Source organism: Phacochoerus africanus, chromosome 1 (assembly GCF_016906955.1).
Source record: "Phacochoerus africanus isolate WHEZ1 chromosome 1, ROS_Pafr_v1, whole genome shotgun sequence".
Classification (NCBI taxonomy): domain Eukaryota; kingdom Metazoa; phylum Chordata; class Mammalia; order Artiodactyla; family Suidae; genus Phacochoerus; species Phacochoerus africanus.
This window is the reverse complement of record NC_062544.1, coordinates 82,516,153-82,533,050: the sequence shown is the minus strand read 5'-3', so window position 1 is coordinate 82,533,050 and position 16,898 is coordinate 82,516,153. Positions and strand designations below refer to the sequence as shown.

The 16,898-nt window shown below is 40.4% G+C and overlaps 1 protein-coding gene across 1 annotated transcript in view; it reads left to right on the top strand.

The window, feature by feature from the left end:
- Positions 1-16,898, top strand: part of COL6A5 (collagen type VI alpha 5 chain) — an 84,183-nt gene that overhangs the window by 26,885 nt on the left and 40,400 nt on the right. Inside the window, exons 21-28 of the mRNA XM_047768394.1 lie at positions 1,193-1,255; positions 2,762-2,824; positions 5,940-5,975; positions 6,083-6,119; positions 9,758-9,769; positions 11,152-11,639; positions 13,271-13,364; positions 13,919-14,572. Coding sequence (XP_047624350.1) covers positions 1,193-1,255; positions 2,762-2,824; positions 5,940-5,975; positions 6,083-6,119; positions 9,758-9,769; positions 11,152-11,639; positions 13,271-13,364; positions 13,919-14,572 — 1,447 coding nt within the window. The remainder of the gene's footprint in view (positions 1-1,192; positions 1,256-2,761; positions 2,825-5,939; positions 5,976-6,082; positions 6,120-9,757; positions 9,770-11,151; positions 11,640-13,270; positions 13,365-13,918; positions 14,573-16,898) is intronic.

Below are 16,898 nucleotides of genomic sequence, written 5' to 3'. Positions count from 1 at the left end.
TATTTTGCAATAATCTATAAGGGGAAAGTGCAAGAAGAAATACATATATATATAATATATATGTATATAAAACTGAATAACTTTGCTATACACCTGAAACTAACACAACATTAGTAGATTAACTGTACATCAATTTAAAAAATTTCTTTCTTTAAATCAAAAGTATCCTGCCTAGAAGAGTATCTTCTGATGTTGATGCTTAAATTTAAATAGAAAATATAAATTAAAAAAACCAAAATGTCTAAGCAAATCAAATCAGCTACAGTATAGGAAAATAGCCAATTTTTGAGTCTCCTTAAAAGTGCTTTTAATTGATGAATTACCAAAAGACATTCTTTCCTTAGGTGGAGAAGGGTGCAAGAAGGGATGGTATAAACAATTGTTAGGACAGGAGTTCTCATTGTAAAGGACCAATTTTCTAATTTGCTGATAAAGAGATAAAATTAGCATATTTCAATTTACAGATAAATGAAATTAGCATATTGATAAGTGCTACATTAGTTTCTGACCAAAGTCAGAATAATTTTTTTTTACCTTTAACTTGTTTGTAAATGATTCATGAATTTAGGAAGTAGTTCATTATTTAGTATTTTATGGAGTCAATACACCATATATTTTCCTTGATTTTCTTTTTTTTTTTTTGTCTTTTGTTGTTGTTGCTGTTGTTGCTATTTCTTGGGCCGCTCCCGCGGCATATGGAGGTTCCCAGGCTAGGGGTCAAATCGGAGCTGTAGCCACCGGCCTACACCAGAGCCACAGCAACACGGGATCCGAGCCGCGTCTGCAACCTACACCACAGCTCACGGCAACGCCGGATCGTTAACCCACTGAGCAAGGGCAGGGACCAAACCCGCAACCTCATGGTTCCTAGTCAGATTCGTTAACCACTGCGCCACGACGGGAACTCCTTCCTTGATTTTCAAGCATTTTTCTATAAGTATTTTTAGTAACTGATTGGATAGCCATTGCACTGACGTTTCTGCATAAATATTTGTTCTTATAAAATTAAAATAGTTTGAAAGATATCTAAGTATATAAATGACTTAGTTCCAAATGACAAGATGAGATGACATTTAATGTTTAATATATAATATTGTTTTAAGATCAATTAGGTTTTGGTTTAGAGAGAATTATTTTTATCCTTCCATAGCAAGTATTTTAACATCTTGATTTCTTATATCTGAATCTCTAGGGAGATGTTGGTGATCCTGGAATTCCTGGGGGGCCTGGACCCAAAGGATTTAGAGGATTAACAGTAAGTTGCCTATAATCCCAGAAGTAATAAGTGTTTCTTTGGAAGACTCTGGCTTTTATGTTGTAATTATAAACAAGGACTGTTGATGCATCTCAGGATCATCCGAAATGACTCTTCCTAGCTGTGTGATATTCAACATATCTTTGTATTGAACTTAATGAAACCAAAGGTCACCTTTGGCTCTAAAATGTTGTGGTTCCATGAATCTGAACTATTTTAAATATTTACGGATTGATAACTGTTCCAAGAAATGCCATGGTCCTCCAGTCTTTTCTAAGGCACATATTAAAGCTCAGAATATTGACTCTGTGGGTGAAGATGAAACTGACATCTTCTTGCTGTGTCCTGGAGCATTTTCTGACAATTCCACTTGCCAGTGCCAAGGTCTCCTGGGGTATTCATTCCAAGGAAAGCTGTTGAGATCTTCTAATTAGCCAAATGCAGAGTGCAGTGTTATACTTATTTAAAAACAAAGTGCTGAGACAAGCATCCTTTCATTTTAAAGTTTGGGTGTAGTATCAATGGTCATTACCAGCATGAAAGAGATGCAGTTCAGCAGATACATGACATCTGGCTGGGTAAATTTCATTAGCATTCATATCCATTGCCTTGAGATATGGGAATGATGTCTTTATCTAATATTTTTCTTATTTGATCCTTTGCAGATGGCAGGTTTTTATTAGATCTCCAAGTGCTCTGGCATATTTTCTTTTTTTTAGCACTAATTCTAGCTTACAACTAATTTAGATTTAAGTGCACTGGCAGTGCCAGAGCAAAGTATGTCTCTAAATGAAGAGGCTAAGAGGTAAATGGATAATTACCAACAACTGAGAATAGCTATATAAAATAGAAGATAGAAATCATATAATCATTTTAATAAATGCTGAGAAAACATGACAAAATTCAACATTCTTTCAATACAAAAACTATTAACAAATTGGATATAGAGGTACATACCTCAACATAATAAAGGCCATATTTGACAAACCCACAATTCAACAGTGAAAGGTTAAAAGCTTTCCTGCCAAGACCAGGAACAAGACAAAGGTGTCTGTTCTCACTATTCAATGTACTAATAGAAGTCCTAGCTAGAGCAATAGGCAATAAAAAGAAAAGTCATTCAGACTGGAAAGGAAGAAGTCAAAGTGTCTATTTGCAGATGGTATGATCTTGTAGACAGACTTCACTAAAAAACAACAAACAAACAAAAACAAAGCAAAACAAAACTTTTAGAATAAGCAAATTCAGTAAAGTTTCAGGATACAAAATCAAATATAAGAGTCAGTTGTGTTTCTATACACTAACAATGAACTATTGGAAAAGTAAATGTTTGTCTTAGTTCTGTGGGGAAAAAAGAATGGTTATTTATATTACAAGTCAGGAATTTGCTTGACTTGATTAATAGTTGCTTTTCCTAAAAATATTTTTTTTGTAAATGATAAAGTCTCATTAAAGCTGATTATATGGAGAGAGGATGTGGAAACTCATGTGTAGTCCTACCTGCAGGTCACTGTAGGCTTGAAAGGTGAAGAAGGCTCTAAAGGACCCCAAGGCCCTCCTGGACGGAGAGTAAGTATACTTATACACACGAGTAAGCAGTGTGTGCTGGTTCCTAGGATGCTCATTAGAATGGGCACAGAATTTGAAGTCAGAAGCACCGAGTCCAGACTCTGCTTCTTGCTACTTGAGTACCCCTGGACCAATCCCTGGGTCTCTTAGTTTCCCTCTAAAATGGGGGTGACATGCCCTGTGCTAACCACCTCTGAAGGTAGCTGTGAGAATCAGATAATCAAATAAGAAGAGTCTTTGTAAACTATAAAGTCCCATGCAAATATTAGCCATGACTACTGTTTTGGTTTTTTTTTTTTTTTAACTAAAGTTAAAAAAATGGGCAAATAGGCATGGGATTACATAAATTTCATCAAGTTGACAGTTTCCCAAACCACTCTTGGTAGCCTTCCTGACCTCACAATTCAGTATCTAGAGAGATTTGGGGGTAAAAAAAATTCAACTTTCCACTGTGGTTCTGTTACAAGAGAAATGGTACCTCAGAAGCGCTTCTGGGCAGAGCTGAGCACACCTCCCACTGAGGAGATATCAGTATCTCTATTTGTGTGCCTTTTGTGTTATTGTAATGACTTCTTGACATGTCTCTCTTCCCTAAAGAGAACAGTCAGGTGAGAACTAAGTGTTGCCAGCACCTGTGTTTTGTGTAAGAGGTGCATGAACATTGTATAAGGAGAGCAGAAACTGCTTCTCTGGTTTTGTGCTTTGTGAGTGTTTTCCAATTACCTGAAGGGGTTCTTTAACTTGGGCTTCACGAAGAAAATAAAAACATGGACATTTTGTAGAAGACTGAAGCTATAACAGAACGAGAATTAACTAACTGTAAAAGATACTCTGATCCAATCTTTTCTTTCTTTTGCATTAGGGAACTGGCAACTATTCTTAGTCATGTAGGGGGAATATCTGAGTCAATCTGGACTTTTCTGGATTTGTCACCTGTCCAGATTCTAAAGCTCTCTCTGGCGGGGGCGGGTGGCGGTCCCACATCTTCTGTTTGTGCTTGGCCCAGCTGGTCTGGTAAACTGGCTTCTCTTTCTTAGGCCTATGAGCCTCAGTATGTACATAAGAAATTGCTTGAAGTATCTTTTTTTTTTTTTGTCTTTTTAGGGCCACACCATGGCATATGGAAGTTCCCAGGCTAGGGGTTGAATCGGAGTTGTAGCTGCTGGCCTATGCCACACCCACAGCCAGGCCAGATCCTAGCCATGTCTGCAACCTACACCACAGCTCACAGCAACCCTGGATCCTTAACCCACTGAGTGAGGGCAGGGAGTGAACCTGCGTCCTCATGGATAGTAGTCAGATTCATTTCTGCTGAGCCACGGTGGGAACTACTGCTTGAAGTTATTCTTTTTTACTTTTTTTTTTTGGTCTTTTTTTAGTGCCACACTTGCAGCATATGGAGGTTCCTAGGCTAGGGGTCTAATCGGAGCTGTAGCTGCTGGCCTATGCCAGAGCCACAACAACGCCAGATCTGAGCCACGTCTGCGACCTACACCACAGCTCACGGCAACACTGGATCCTTAACCCACTGAGCGAGGACAGGGATCCAACCCACAACCTCATGGTTCCTAGTTGGATTCGTTAACCACTGAGCCACAATGGGAACTCCTTGAAGTTATTCTTAAACTCATTTTTTGGAACACAGTTCCGACCTTCTGTAGGATATGGGCTGCCTACTCTATACTTATTAGCCAAAAACTATTCCCCTTTCTGTTTAAATGACAATGCATTCTTTCTGTTTTTTACTGTAACTTGTAAAAGGAAGACTGCATCCTTTAGTAAGTTGCATAATTTCCTGATTTAGGTCAGGAAGGAAATATGCCCTCAGTGGGTAGAATCATAGGTATGACAACAGTTCTTGTCAACACCAGCAGCACACAGTGGGGCACCTCAGCATTCTGCAGACATTCAACTGTTTATTCGTTGGATGGATAGAAGGATGGACAGATGGATGGATGGGTGGGCAGATAGGTGAATAGTTGGGTGGGTAAATAGGTGGATGTATGGATAGATGGATGGATAGATGGATAGATGGGTGGGTGGATGGATAGGTGGATGGATGGATGGACAGATGGATGAATAGATGGGTGGATGAGTGGGTGGAGATGTAGGTAGATGGATGGATGGGTGGGTGGATTGATAGGTGCATAGGTGGAAGGATGGTTGGATGGATAGATGAATAAGTGGGTGGGTTGATGTATAGGTAGAGAGATGGATAGGTGGATGGATGGACAGATTAATGGTTGGATGGATGGAGGGATGGATGAATAGATGAATAGATGGGTGGATGGGTGGGTGGATGGATATGTAGATGGATGGATAGATGGATGGACAGATGGATGGGCAGATGGGTGGGCAGATGGATAGATGGATCGATGGACAGATGTCCCTGTTGTCATTTAGAACAGAGGTCCATACCCTGACATCCCCAGGTGGGCTTGCGGCAGGGTCAGTGAAATTGTACAGTGATTGTGAGCAAGTGATAGTAATTTCTGAAGCCAGCATCCTAGCTTTCATCAGCTGCTCAAAGGGATTCATACATGCAAACACATTGAGAACCAATTGCCAAGAAACCTGTTCCTCATAAAAGGAAGTAAGAAAGGAAAAGAGAAAAGCCCACACTACTAAGAAAGCAGCTGTTTTTAAGAGCCTTCCCTGACTCATCTCACCCAATTATCTGTACTCCTGTGATCCATAACCTTTCACAATTTATGAGTTTAGTGTGTACGCTCTTCTTCTGTGTAAAGTCCATTTTGTTATATAATCGTCTCTGTTTTTTCACATATGTCGATGCTGTGTGCTGTTGCCAGCATTTTAAATCTACTTCAGTAAATGTCTCTCCTTCATGCTACTCTTTTGAAAGCCTGCTGTTTATATTTTAAGTTTTCTTAGAAGCAATGCCTTCTAAATGTTCTATCTTCAATACAGATATCTTGAAGAAATACTTTTGCTTCTTCTTGTCAACCTAGAAAAGTAATTCAGTTCAGTCTAGATAGAGATTAGTTTAATTGATCAAACACTGAAACCAAATGGTTTACAATGCTTGGTGTGTGGGGGAAAGAGCTGACAACTCCAATTCACATACCAATAACTTGCTCTGTTCTTGTTTTCCTAGGGCCCTAAAGGCATGGCAGGGCAGCCAATATATTCCGTATGTATCTCCTTATTCATGAAAGAAAATTCAACCAGTGCACTGGGAAATTAACATGGCACTTGGAGCTCATGTTTCCTTTTTTCTCTCTCCTTTTTCATGTACAGCAATGTGACCTAATCCAGTTCATGCGGAACCATAGTCGTGAGTATCTGTGTCACAGAGCATCAGTGTTTGGCGAGGGCACTTAGAATTAAGGTGGTATGGAGATGCAGAATCAGTAGGTTGCACTCACTGGTGGAGAAGCCGTATGTCCTCAGCAGCAGGCCTGCTGTGAGTATCAGCTCACAAGAAAGGTGGGAGGGAAAGACATATACCTTAGCTCAGGAGGTATGATTCCTAGAGGGAGAGAAAACATGACTTGTGGGCAATAATTAGTGACCAACTCAAAAGATGTGTGAATCAGCTGATGCTAGTGTAACAATTATGTACAGAGGCCTGGAGGGTGTGATGTAAAAAAGATGAACATAGGGGTTTGGAGTTGGTTGACTGCTTAGTTAATGAAGGCTCCATGGATGGAGGTCATTGAATCTGGTTATAGGGAAGTGATGAGAAGTAGCAAGAGAGGAGTTTCACAGCTCACAGAGAACAGACTTGTGGTTCTGACAAACTATTATGTATAGGATGGAGAAGCAACAGGGTCCTACTGTATAGCACAGGGAATCATATTCAATATCCTGTGATAAACCATAATGGAAAAGAATATGAAATAGAATATGTATAACAGAGTCACTTTGCAGTATAGCAGAAATTAACATGTAAATCAACTATATGTCAATAAAATAAATTAAGAAAGAGATAGTAGTTTCGGCAAAGGAATAAAGTAGGGTCAACAAGGAGAGATGTTGTCTTTCGTTGTTATGATTAAAGGGAAAACAAGGTAGAAAATACCCAATGATTTCATTTCTGAAAATTTATCCTAAGGAAATAAAGGAAAAAATTATAAGATGGTTGTTGAAATAGTCTTCTTTAGAGAAAAATGACTACACATGTGGATTGTTTACACTTAAAGAATAATTAAGTTGTGGTGCATCATCTTCCAATAAAATATTAAGCGGATGTGGTTTTTATGAAGACTCAATCTGAATATGAAAAATATTGTCATTAAAAAGCAAAAAATTAAATCAACTCTATTTTTATAGAAACCAATGCTAGATGAGAAATTGGAAAAATATAACCATGTATTGTGTTAGGGTGGTAGGATTTTAGCTGATTTGTCTTTCTTTGTGTTTGCATTGTGGTTCATAATGATGCTCATACAATCACAGTCAGAAGAATATAAAATGGGAAAATCAGAGAGATTCACTGAAGGAGATTGGATTAAAAAAGTGTAGTCATTGCAAACATATGGCCAGGAAAGGCCAACAACAAAAACAAGTTTACAACAACTGTGAGATCAGAGGTGAAGAGGTTTGGTACCACTCCTCTGCGAGGAGGCAGAGGAGGAATTGTGAAGGAAATTGATTAGTAGAAAGAGATGATGAGTTTAAACATTTTATTATTTATTTATTTATCTTTTTGCCAGTTCTTAGGCCGCTCCCGTGGCATATGGAGATTCTCAGGCTGGGGGTCGAATCGGAGCTGTAGCCACTGGCCCATGCCAGAGCCACAGCAACGCCAGATCTGAGCCGCATCTGCGACCTACACCACAGCTCACGGCATCGCTGGATCCTTAACCAACTGAGCAAGGCCAAGGATCGAACCTGCAAACTCATGGTTCCTAGTCGGATTCGTTTACCACTGAGCCACGACGGAAACTCCAAGTTTAAACATTTTAGAGACAAGTGAATGATGTGCAGACCCTAAAATGAAATGACCTACAGGTAGCTAATGAAATGGGCTCCCAGAAAGTGAAGACCAGGGGAAGAGACCCAGGAAGCTGGAGTCACTTCCTGAGTCTTATAGTCCTTATAGTCAAGGATGTGAAGCTAGAGACAGAAATGGAAATCCATGGTATGTACCCAAGGAGATGCTTTAGCAAAAAGAGTGAAAAGTGGCCTTTGTGGAGATGAGGAGGTCCCCCATATGTGGACAACTTGGAAAGGAGCAGGAAGAAGCCAATGGAGAGAAAATCCAAGGGAGCGGACCCATGTGAAAGGTGGCGCTTGAGAAGTGACAGGCTCTCCATAACAGAAAAGGGGTGAGAAATAGCCTGGGACCCCAGAGAGAGGATGGGGGAAGAGCCATTGTAGGGCAAGGAGCATGTGATCTAAGTGAAAGAAGACACAGGAGGTGGGAGGGATGGGGAGGTGAATACCCACCTCGGGGATTTGGTATTTGAAGGGCATTTTCTAACACTGCCTGAAAGGAGTTAGCCAAGAGATTAGGGGGCTGGGGGAGAATGTAACCAGACAGGGTGCTAATCAGAGAGCACAGAGCTCCAGAAGGCAGAACTGAGATGGGGGTTTAGGTGACAGGCCTTTGGAGCTAATTCAGATGGCCTCCCTTGATAGGTGACACCTCAAAGGCCCTGCAAGCTTGGACTCCTGCCCCACCATGTTTGTTCTTCAACCCTAAAGCAGCTCCAGCTGCTGGGATGAGGGTCTGGGCTCTCGGCTGATGGGTGGGACCTTCCCCTAGAAGAAAATAGATCTAGAGGCTGGGGAGAAAGGGGAGCAAAAGGGGTGATTGGGAATAAAACAGGAGGGCCCAAATTATTAGGGTTTTGGAAAGAGAGGTATGATAAAGAGGATTTTCAGGAATAAAGAAAGAAATCCACTGAAAGAAATCAAGTTGTTTCCCCAAAGCCACCCAGCTTTGCCAGACTGAAACCCAGACAAATGCATCTGTTTCTAGAGCCTGTGCTTCCAGCCTCACAGCTGGGATGGAGAGTAACAAATGAGAGTCCTTAGTCAGAAAAAAAAGAGAGGGATCTATTTCAGGCCTTGAGATGCAGAGGAGGCCATGGGCTATTTGTGCTCTCTTCTGGCAGTCAGCATCTCAGCATCTTGGCAAGATAAAGATGAAGAAAAATGTTAGCAGAGTCGATGCGAGGGTGGGCATGTGCTATGGTCAGAGGGCGGATGGCCAATTTGTTGCCAGCAGTGGTAAAATCTTTTATTGTATCCGAGTGATTCATTTGCTTCCTAGGAATTGAATAAAATGAACATGCCAATTGTCAGGCCTGTGCTTTCTTAAAGATTTACCAAAATTGCCCCCTGATTTATCTCACACTTACCAAGTAAATCACTTGGAGAAGCCAGATGCTTAGGAGAAGGTCCTGGGGCTGGGGCTGGGGTCCCTCCTCCACCAGGACACGAGGTCCCTTAAACACAGGAACTGTATGATTATTATTATTTTTAGCAGAGAGCATATTCATTTAGAAATCCCCATAGTTCTGCAGAAAAATAGGGTGTTCTTGGGGTGTTCATCAGGGAAGAATATAAGACCCCATATTTTAGCCCTGTCTTGTTGAATGACTCTCAGAAGACTATAAGAAGAGAAACAAAACAAATTGAATTTTAGCTAGCTTCCCATTTAATCAGAGGCTCATCTGTTTGGCTACTAAAATAAGAGATCAGTGATTCAGCATTTAACCAGAATTCTGCTAAGGTCTGCTGGCCATGGCTTGCAAGGATGAAAGGTCAGGGAGGTTCACAAGTTGATACAATCTGATCTGCCCTCTGTCCTTTAACTTTTGCTTCCTTTAATTAGGAATTAGCCTCCTTTGCAATTAGAGTCAAACAGGATATTAAGCTTTGTTGAAATTTTTGTTTCTGGATTATTTTTAGTCTGTGTTCCAAAAATGTAACAGACTGTCTTTCTCTCTCTCCTTTTTATAGCTTGTTGGGAAGGTGAGTTTTCTTACCATATTATGTTTCTTGCCGAAATAATTCCTATATTCTGACAAGTCTATATACACACTACTATATATAAAACAGATAACCAAGAAGGACTTGCTGTATAGCACAGGGAACTCTACTCAATATTTTGTAATAACCTATAAAGGAAAAGAATCTGAAAAAAATAGATCTGTACGTATATGTAACTGAATCACGTTGCTGTACACCTGAAATTAATACAACACTGTAATAAACTAGACTTCAATAAATTAAAAGAATAAAAATAAATTGGCAAAGGAGTTCTCTTGTGATGCAGCAAGTTAAGGATCTAGTGTTACTAACTGCAGCAGCTGGAGTTGCTGCTGTGGCACACAGGGGTTTGACCCCTGGCCCAGGAACTTCCACATGCTGTGCACGTGATCAAAGTTTTTTTTATTTGAAAAAGTAAATTTTTCAAATTAAAAAGAAAAAAAAAAGGAAAGGAAAGGAAAGAAAAAAAAAAGGAAAGGAAACATAATATAACACCTGGACCCCACCGCCCATCATCAGTCCGCTGTTTAAAAAGAGGGATAGGAGTTACCATTGTGGCTTACTGGGTTAAGAATCCAGCTAGTACCCATGAGAATATAGGTTCGATCCCTGGCCTTGCTCAGCGGGTTAAAGGATCCAGTGTTGCTGTGGTTGTGGTGTAGGCCAGCAGATGCCGTTCACAAAGGAAAAAAAAAAAAGGAAGAGAAACACTCACCCTCAGGGAAAAGAGACTTCTTCCTTCTGTGCGGACACTTAGTATGACTATTATTGTAAATGTCATGTACGGATCTGACAGTAAAATGCCAACCCACAGCCCCTTTACACTATTTTTCTTTCCAGATTCTGCCACAGTTTACAGCTGAACCTATCCCTCTTTTTATTTGTTTTGCTTTTTTTTTTAATGGCCGCACCTGCAGCATATGGAAGTTCTGAGACAAGGGGTCTAATCTGAGCTGCAGCTGCTGGCCTATGCCACAACCACAGCAACACTGGATCCTTTAACCCAATGAACAAGGCCAGGGATAGAACCTGCATCCTCATGGGTACTAGCTGGATTCTTAGGCCAGTAAGCCGCAGTGGGAACTCCCATCCCTCTTTTTAAACAGTGGACTGGTGATGGGCAGTGGACTCTGGGTGCTACGTTGCCAAATATGACTGCTCTGTATTCAGGTAACACCTTCCAGCTAACAGAGCAGAGTCCTTTCCTTCCCTACCTCTGAGTTCCTCTGGTTCTAGAGCTTATGTTAGGAAACACTTGCATTTTCTCAGATCTCAGAGTCAACCTGTCTCACTGGAGCAAAGGGAATGGGAAAGGCTTTTGATCCAGTGAAACGACATAATACTTCTGCTTCTTGTTTTTGTAGAAAAGTGTCCAGTGTATCCAACGGAGCTAGTATTTGCTCTGGACCAGTCCTACGATATCACAGAGCAGAGATTTAATGAAACGAGGGACATCATCACTTCTATTGTCAATGACCTTCACATCTGGGAAAATAACTGCCCTGTGGGAGCAAGAGTTGTCGTGGTTTCCTACAACTCAGGCACCAGCTACCTCATCCGTGGGTCCGACTACCGTAGCAAGAAGCAGCTCCTTCAGCTTCTTTCCCAAATAAAATATCAGAACTCCGGAGAAGTCCGAGATATGGGTAATGCGATGAGGTTTGTGGCCCGGAATATCTTCAAGCGGACATTTTCAGGACCCAATGTGCAGAGAGTTGCTGTGTTTTTTAGCAATGGACAAGCTACCAGTAGTTCGTCCATCATCACAGCCACCATGGAGTTTAGTGCCCTGGACATCAGTCCTGCAGTCTTTGCTTTTAATGAAAGAGTTTTCCTTGATGAGGCTTTTGGGGTAAGTTCTTCCCTTGGCAACATCTTTATTTTGAAGGTGGTGTTAGTACTGACAAAATGAGGATCCTGTGAGTAGGGGGAGAGGTGTGGCCTCTTGACGTCTTTTGCGGTTTTCACAGCTGTATTATTGCTAGTGTCCAGGAAATTCAGTTTCTAATAACCACAGTGGTCAATCAGTAATAGCAGCAATCTTTGCTCAGCTTCTGCTGAGCACCAGGCACTGTCCCGAGAACCTTACATACACAGGCAAGCATTCTCCAACCCTCTGAAGTGAATGCATGTCCCTCCATTTAAAAATTGGGAAACTGAGACCCAGAGAGTTTGAGGGACTTCTCACAGAGACAATGTTGGGTCTTTAACCTGCTGAGCTACAATGAAAATGCCATAAGTGTCTATTTTGATACAAATATATATATTTCTGCTGTAAAGAGAAAAGCCCTCTATAACAGGAAGAGAATCAATGTGTTCATAATACATCTATGAATTTTTTTGGAAATAGTCACAGGGAGAGTCACAGTAGATCCTGACAGAAAGTATTGTAGGAAGTTGAGGTATTTTATATAAAAATAATTACCTTCCAACTAAAATTTTATTTATCTGTTTTGTTATGGTGCATGTCCCCCCATTGGAATATAAGATAGGGATTTTATCTGTTTTCTTCACTTCGGTATTCCCAGCACCTAGAACAGTACCTATATTACATTGTAGACATTCAGTAAATACAATGAATGAATGAGTGAGTGAACGAATTAATTCATTAAAGAGCATGTGGCTTACTACTGTGAAAAAATTTCCTTTATTTACCAAGTCAACATTTAATCTTTACCTGGGGATCAAAAAGGTGAAATACAAAGTAACACCCAAAGCATTCAGTTTCATAAAAGCAGAGAGCAGGAATGTATTAGATACTTTCAAACTATAAGGCTAGAATGATTGTAAATATTTCCAAATACTTACTTGGTACTTTACAGAAAAATGGAGGGTGTGGCTTTTCTAAACTTTTAATTTCCCAAGGAAGAAGGAGCTCAACCATGAGCATCTTTGTGGACTGAGAGAGCTCTTCACCTGGGAATAATAGATTTCTTTCATTATAATCAAAGTGTTTGGTTTTGTGATTGGGGAAAACCACTTGACATGGAAAAGATGTGCCTTCTTCTGGATGGTGTGATTGGGATGGAAATAGAATCACTGCTTAAAAGGGACCAAAGGAAACCTATGAATGTAAAATTTCTGCAGGATCCAACTTCAGAAGCTTATGTATAGTACATAATCAGCTGGTACATATCAGATGCATATAAAAGTTCAGTATAGAATTGCAGGTTTGGAAGTGAGACTTGCCCCAGTGGGTGAATCTTGTGGCAATTTTCTCATTGTAAAATGGAGATGCTGATACCTGTTCTATATGCTTCTTTGGGTTATGTTTAGGATAAAAGTGGGATAGAGTATGTCTGTGTGTGTTGGGGTGGGTGTGTGTGCACACATGAAAATGCACTAATTAGTGCAGTGGGCTATAATGCAAGATGATGATGATTAGTTAGGTGTTTTTCAAATCTTACAGTGGGTGCACAGTGCATTCCTGATGATGACTAAAGAAAATGAGCAAGTAAGCATATACTTCTTTTTTTGATCCAGTTTGACAACACTGGGACATTTCAAGTGCTTCCTGTTCCTCTAAATGGAGAATATGAACCGTTAGAAAAACTTCGGCGCTGTACCCTTTGCTATGGTAAGGCTAATGAGAAGAACTTATTGTATTGAAACACTTAAGTGTCCTTTGGGTGAGTTATTAAATCTGGATTTCTCAAATATTTCTATTTTGGATTGTAGATTCTATTTTAATTTTTTCAGTCTTTCAACACCATCTGTCAGGATTTCAATCTCTGTAATGTTTGAAGTTTCCACAGAATGCGAACATTGATTTAGAAGATTATCCCAATTGATTTGGCTTTTCTTGGGGACAGTTTGATAGTTTGTATCAAAAATCTCTAAAATATTAAAAATATTTTCTAAACGGGTATGGACAGGACTTGTAGACTTCAGTGTACATGCTACTTACATCTGATTTCATCAAAGATGTTCCCAAATTAACTGCTAATGGCCACAGAAATTATGGGGATGTTGAAAATTCCTTATTAATTTTAATGACGTAAAATTGAAGAGGTATTGATCAGATTTTTATATTAATTCTTGGTAATCAGTCCCTTATTACTTGAAAATCTCAAACAACACTGTCTTTTTATGTTGACATTGGGCCAATGATGAGTCTCTATGTGTTTTCAGATAAATGTTTTCCAAATGCCTGCAGCAAAAAGATTTCCTTACCTGAAGATACATATATGGATGTAGCCTTTCTCTTAGATAATTCTCGGAATATAGCAAGTGATGAGTTTAAGAATGTGAAAGCCTTGGTGAGCTCAATGCTTGATAACTTTGACATTGCTTCATACCCTTTAATCTCCGACTCTGGTGATAGGATTGCTTTGTTGAGCTATTCTCCTTGGGATAGGAGAAAGAAGGATGCAATAAAAACAGAGTTTGAGTTTACAACTTATGACAATCAAGTTCTAATGAAGAACCACATTCAGAATGACCTCCAACAGCTAAATGGAGAAGCCACCATTGGCCATGCCCTACTGTGGACCATGGAGAATCTCTTCCCAGGAACACCCAACCTGAGAAAACACAGGGTCATCTTTGTGGTCTCTGCTGGAGAAAACCATGAGAGAAAGGAATTCTTAAAGAAGATGGCTCTGAGGGCCAAGTGTCAAGGCTATGTCATATTTGTGATTTCCCTGGGCTCTACACAAGAGGGGGACATGGAGGAACTAGCCAGCTATCCACTTGATCACCATCTGATACAGCTTGGGAGAATTCATAAACCAAATCTGGATTATATTGTGAAGTTTTTAAAGCCATTTGTATACTCAGTTAGACGTAAGTCATTATTTTGTTTTTCTGTTTTGTTTTTAATAAAGTAGTGTTTGTTAATAGTATTGATAACCTAACATATCTTTGTATCTATAGGTAACCCAAACATATGATTTAGATGGTAAAATGGGGACAGGAACAGGACACGTCTTGATTATGCCATTTACAGTTTGATCACAGTGCAGTGAGATCTTTTTCTTTACTTCTTTTTATTTTTGGCCGCACCTGCAACATATGGAAGGTCCTGGACCGGGTATCGAGCCAACAATACAGTAATGACAACACCAGATCCTTAACATGCTGAGCCACCAGGAAAGTCTACAGTGAGACCTTTTTTCATGATAGAGTATCTCTTAGCCAGACATTAGTGTCTCAGCACTAGAAAGCACAGAGTGACTGAAGGTCTCCTGGACCACACTCACTCAACTTAGAGAAATTCTAGCAGCTCTTAGGTAGTCTCCAGGAAGAGCATTTAAATAAAAACCTTCCCTACTATTCTTGGTTTATTTCCAGGGTTGGCACACCCTGGAGATCTGCATGAGGGTGAGGGTGCCATCCTCTACTATTCCCAAAGAGACTAAGGGTGTGGACCCCACAGAAATCTTGCTAAAATGCAGATTCTGACTCAGAATGTATAGAGGGGAGCCTGAGATTCTGTGTTTCTAACAACCTCCTCAGTGATGTCAGTGTTTCTGGTTCATAGATCACACTTTGGGTAGCAAGGTTCTAGGCCATTCATTGTAGTTCATCTACAAGGTGTTACCCATTGGACTGGTCTTAGACCATAAACTGATCAGTAAAGAAGGACAGAAATTGAGGGTAAGCATCTAGAAATTTTTTATTAAGTGGCCACACCTGCAGCTTATGGAAGTTCCCAGACTCGGGGTTGAATCAAAGCTGCAGCTGAGGCCTATGCCACAGCCAAGGCAACAATGGATCCAAGCCACATCTGTGACCTACGCCACAGCTTGTGGCAATCCTTAACCCACTAAGCTAAGCCAGGAATCAAATCTGCCTCCTCACAATGTCAGATCCTTAAACCACTGAGCACAATGGTAACTCCACATCTAGAAACTTTTAAAGAACTTTGACGTTGCCACATCATACAAGGGTATGAACAGTGGACTCTGTCTTATTGAACAAGATATAAACCAAAAGTATCAGTCTGAAAAGGACTAGAAATAAAAATGCCTTGTCCCTCACTGCCAGTGATTTGAGAAACACTCTTTATAGAGCAGTGGTTCTCCACTAGGGATGATTTTGCCCCCCCAGATGACATCTGGAGATGTCTGGAGACATTTTTTTTTTTGCCATTTCTTGGGCCGCTCCTGCGGCATATGGAGGTTCCCAGGCTAGGGGTCGAATCGGAGCTGTAGCCACCAACCTACGCTAGAGCCACAGCAATGCAGGATCCAAGCCGCATCTGCAACCTACACCACAGCTCACAGCAATGCCAGATCCTTAACCCACTGAGCAAGGCCAGGGATCGAACCCGCAACCTCATGGTTCCTAGTCGGATTCGTTAACCACTGAGCCACGACGGGAACTCCTGGAGACATTTTTGGTTGTCACAACTGAAGGAGAGGATAACTACTAGTTTCTAGTGGGTAGAGACCAGGGATGCTGCTAAATATCCTCTGTGCACAGGATGCCTCCCTCTTCCCTTCCCCCCCGCAGGAAGGAATGATCCAGTACAAAATGTCAACAGCACTGAGGTTGAGAAACCCTGCCCTAGAGGATCCCACAGATCAGAGCTGAATCTATTCTTTCTGGCAATCTGACAAGCTTAGAGTTAGGTTCAACTGGAACCAGTTCCACAAGCCTAGAATTCCAAAGTTGCTCTGATATTCAAGGAACCTCCAATACCACCATAGTGACAATGTCTTGAACATTCACTCTTCATTGCAAAAGGAACTTCACTGTTCTCCTACAACTCATATTCAGTTGAAGAGTCCAATAATTGCCCCTTTGGGAATACCACGTTATTTCTTTAACTCTAAATGCCCTCCGTTTATAATGCACCATTGTATTTTGTAAAAAGAAAGAAAAAGTACTTCCAGTTAAATGTTGATACCAACTTTCTCGTCAGAAGTTTGTATTTTATGATAATCAAAAAGTTCTTTTAGACAGACTATGATGTGTCACTCTTATGAATACATAAAATATGTACAATTTTATTAATATGTGTGAAATAGACTGCTTAAGGCATTCCTAAAACTTCTTATACAGAATTGGACTCTTGTAAGCTCTTTCTTAACTCAGAGTCTTTGATAGCCATCTTTTCTGTGCAATGTTATTCTTTTGCCATCAAGATTGATAATGATGCAATGCT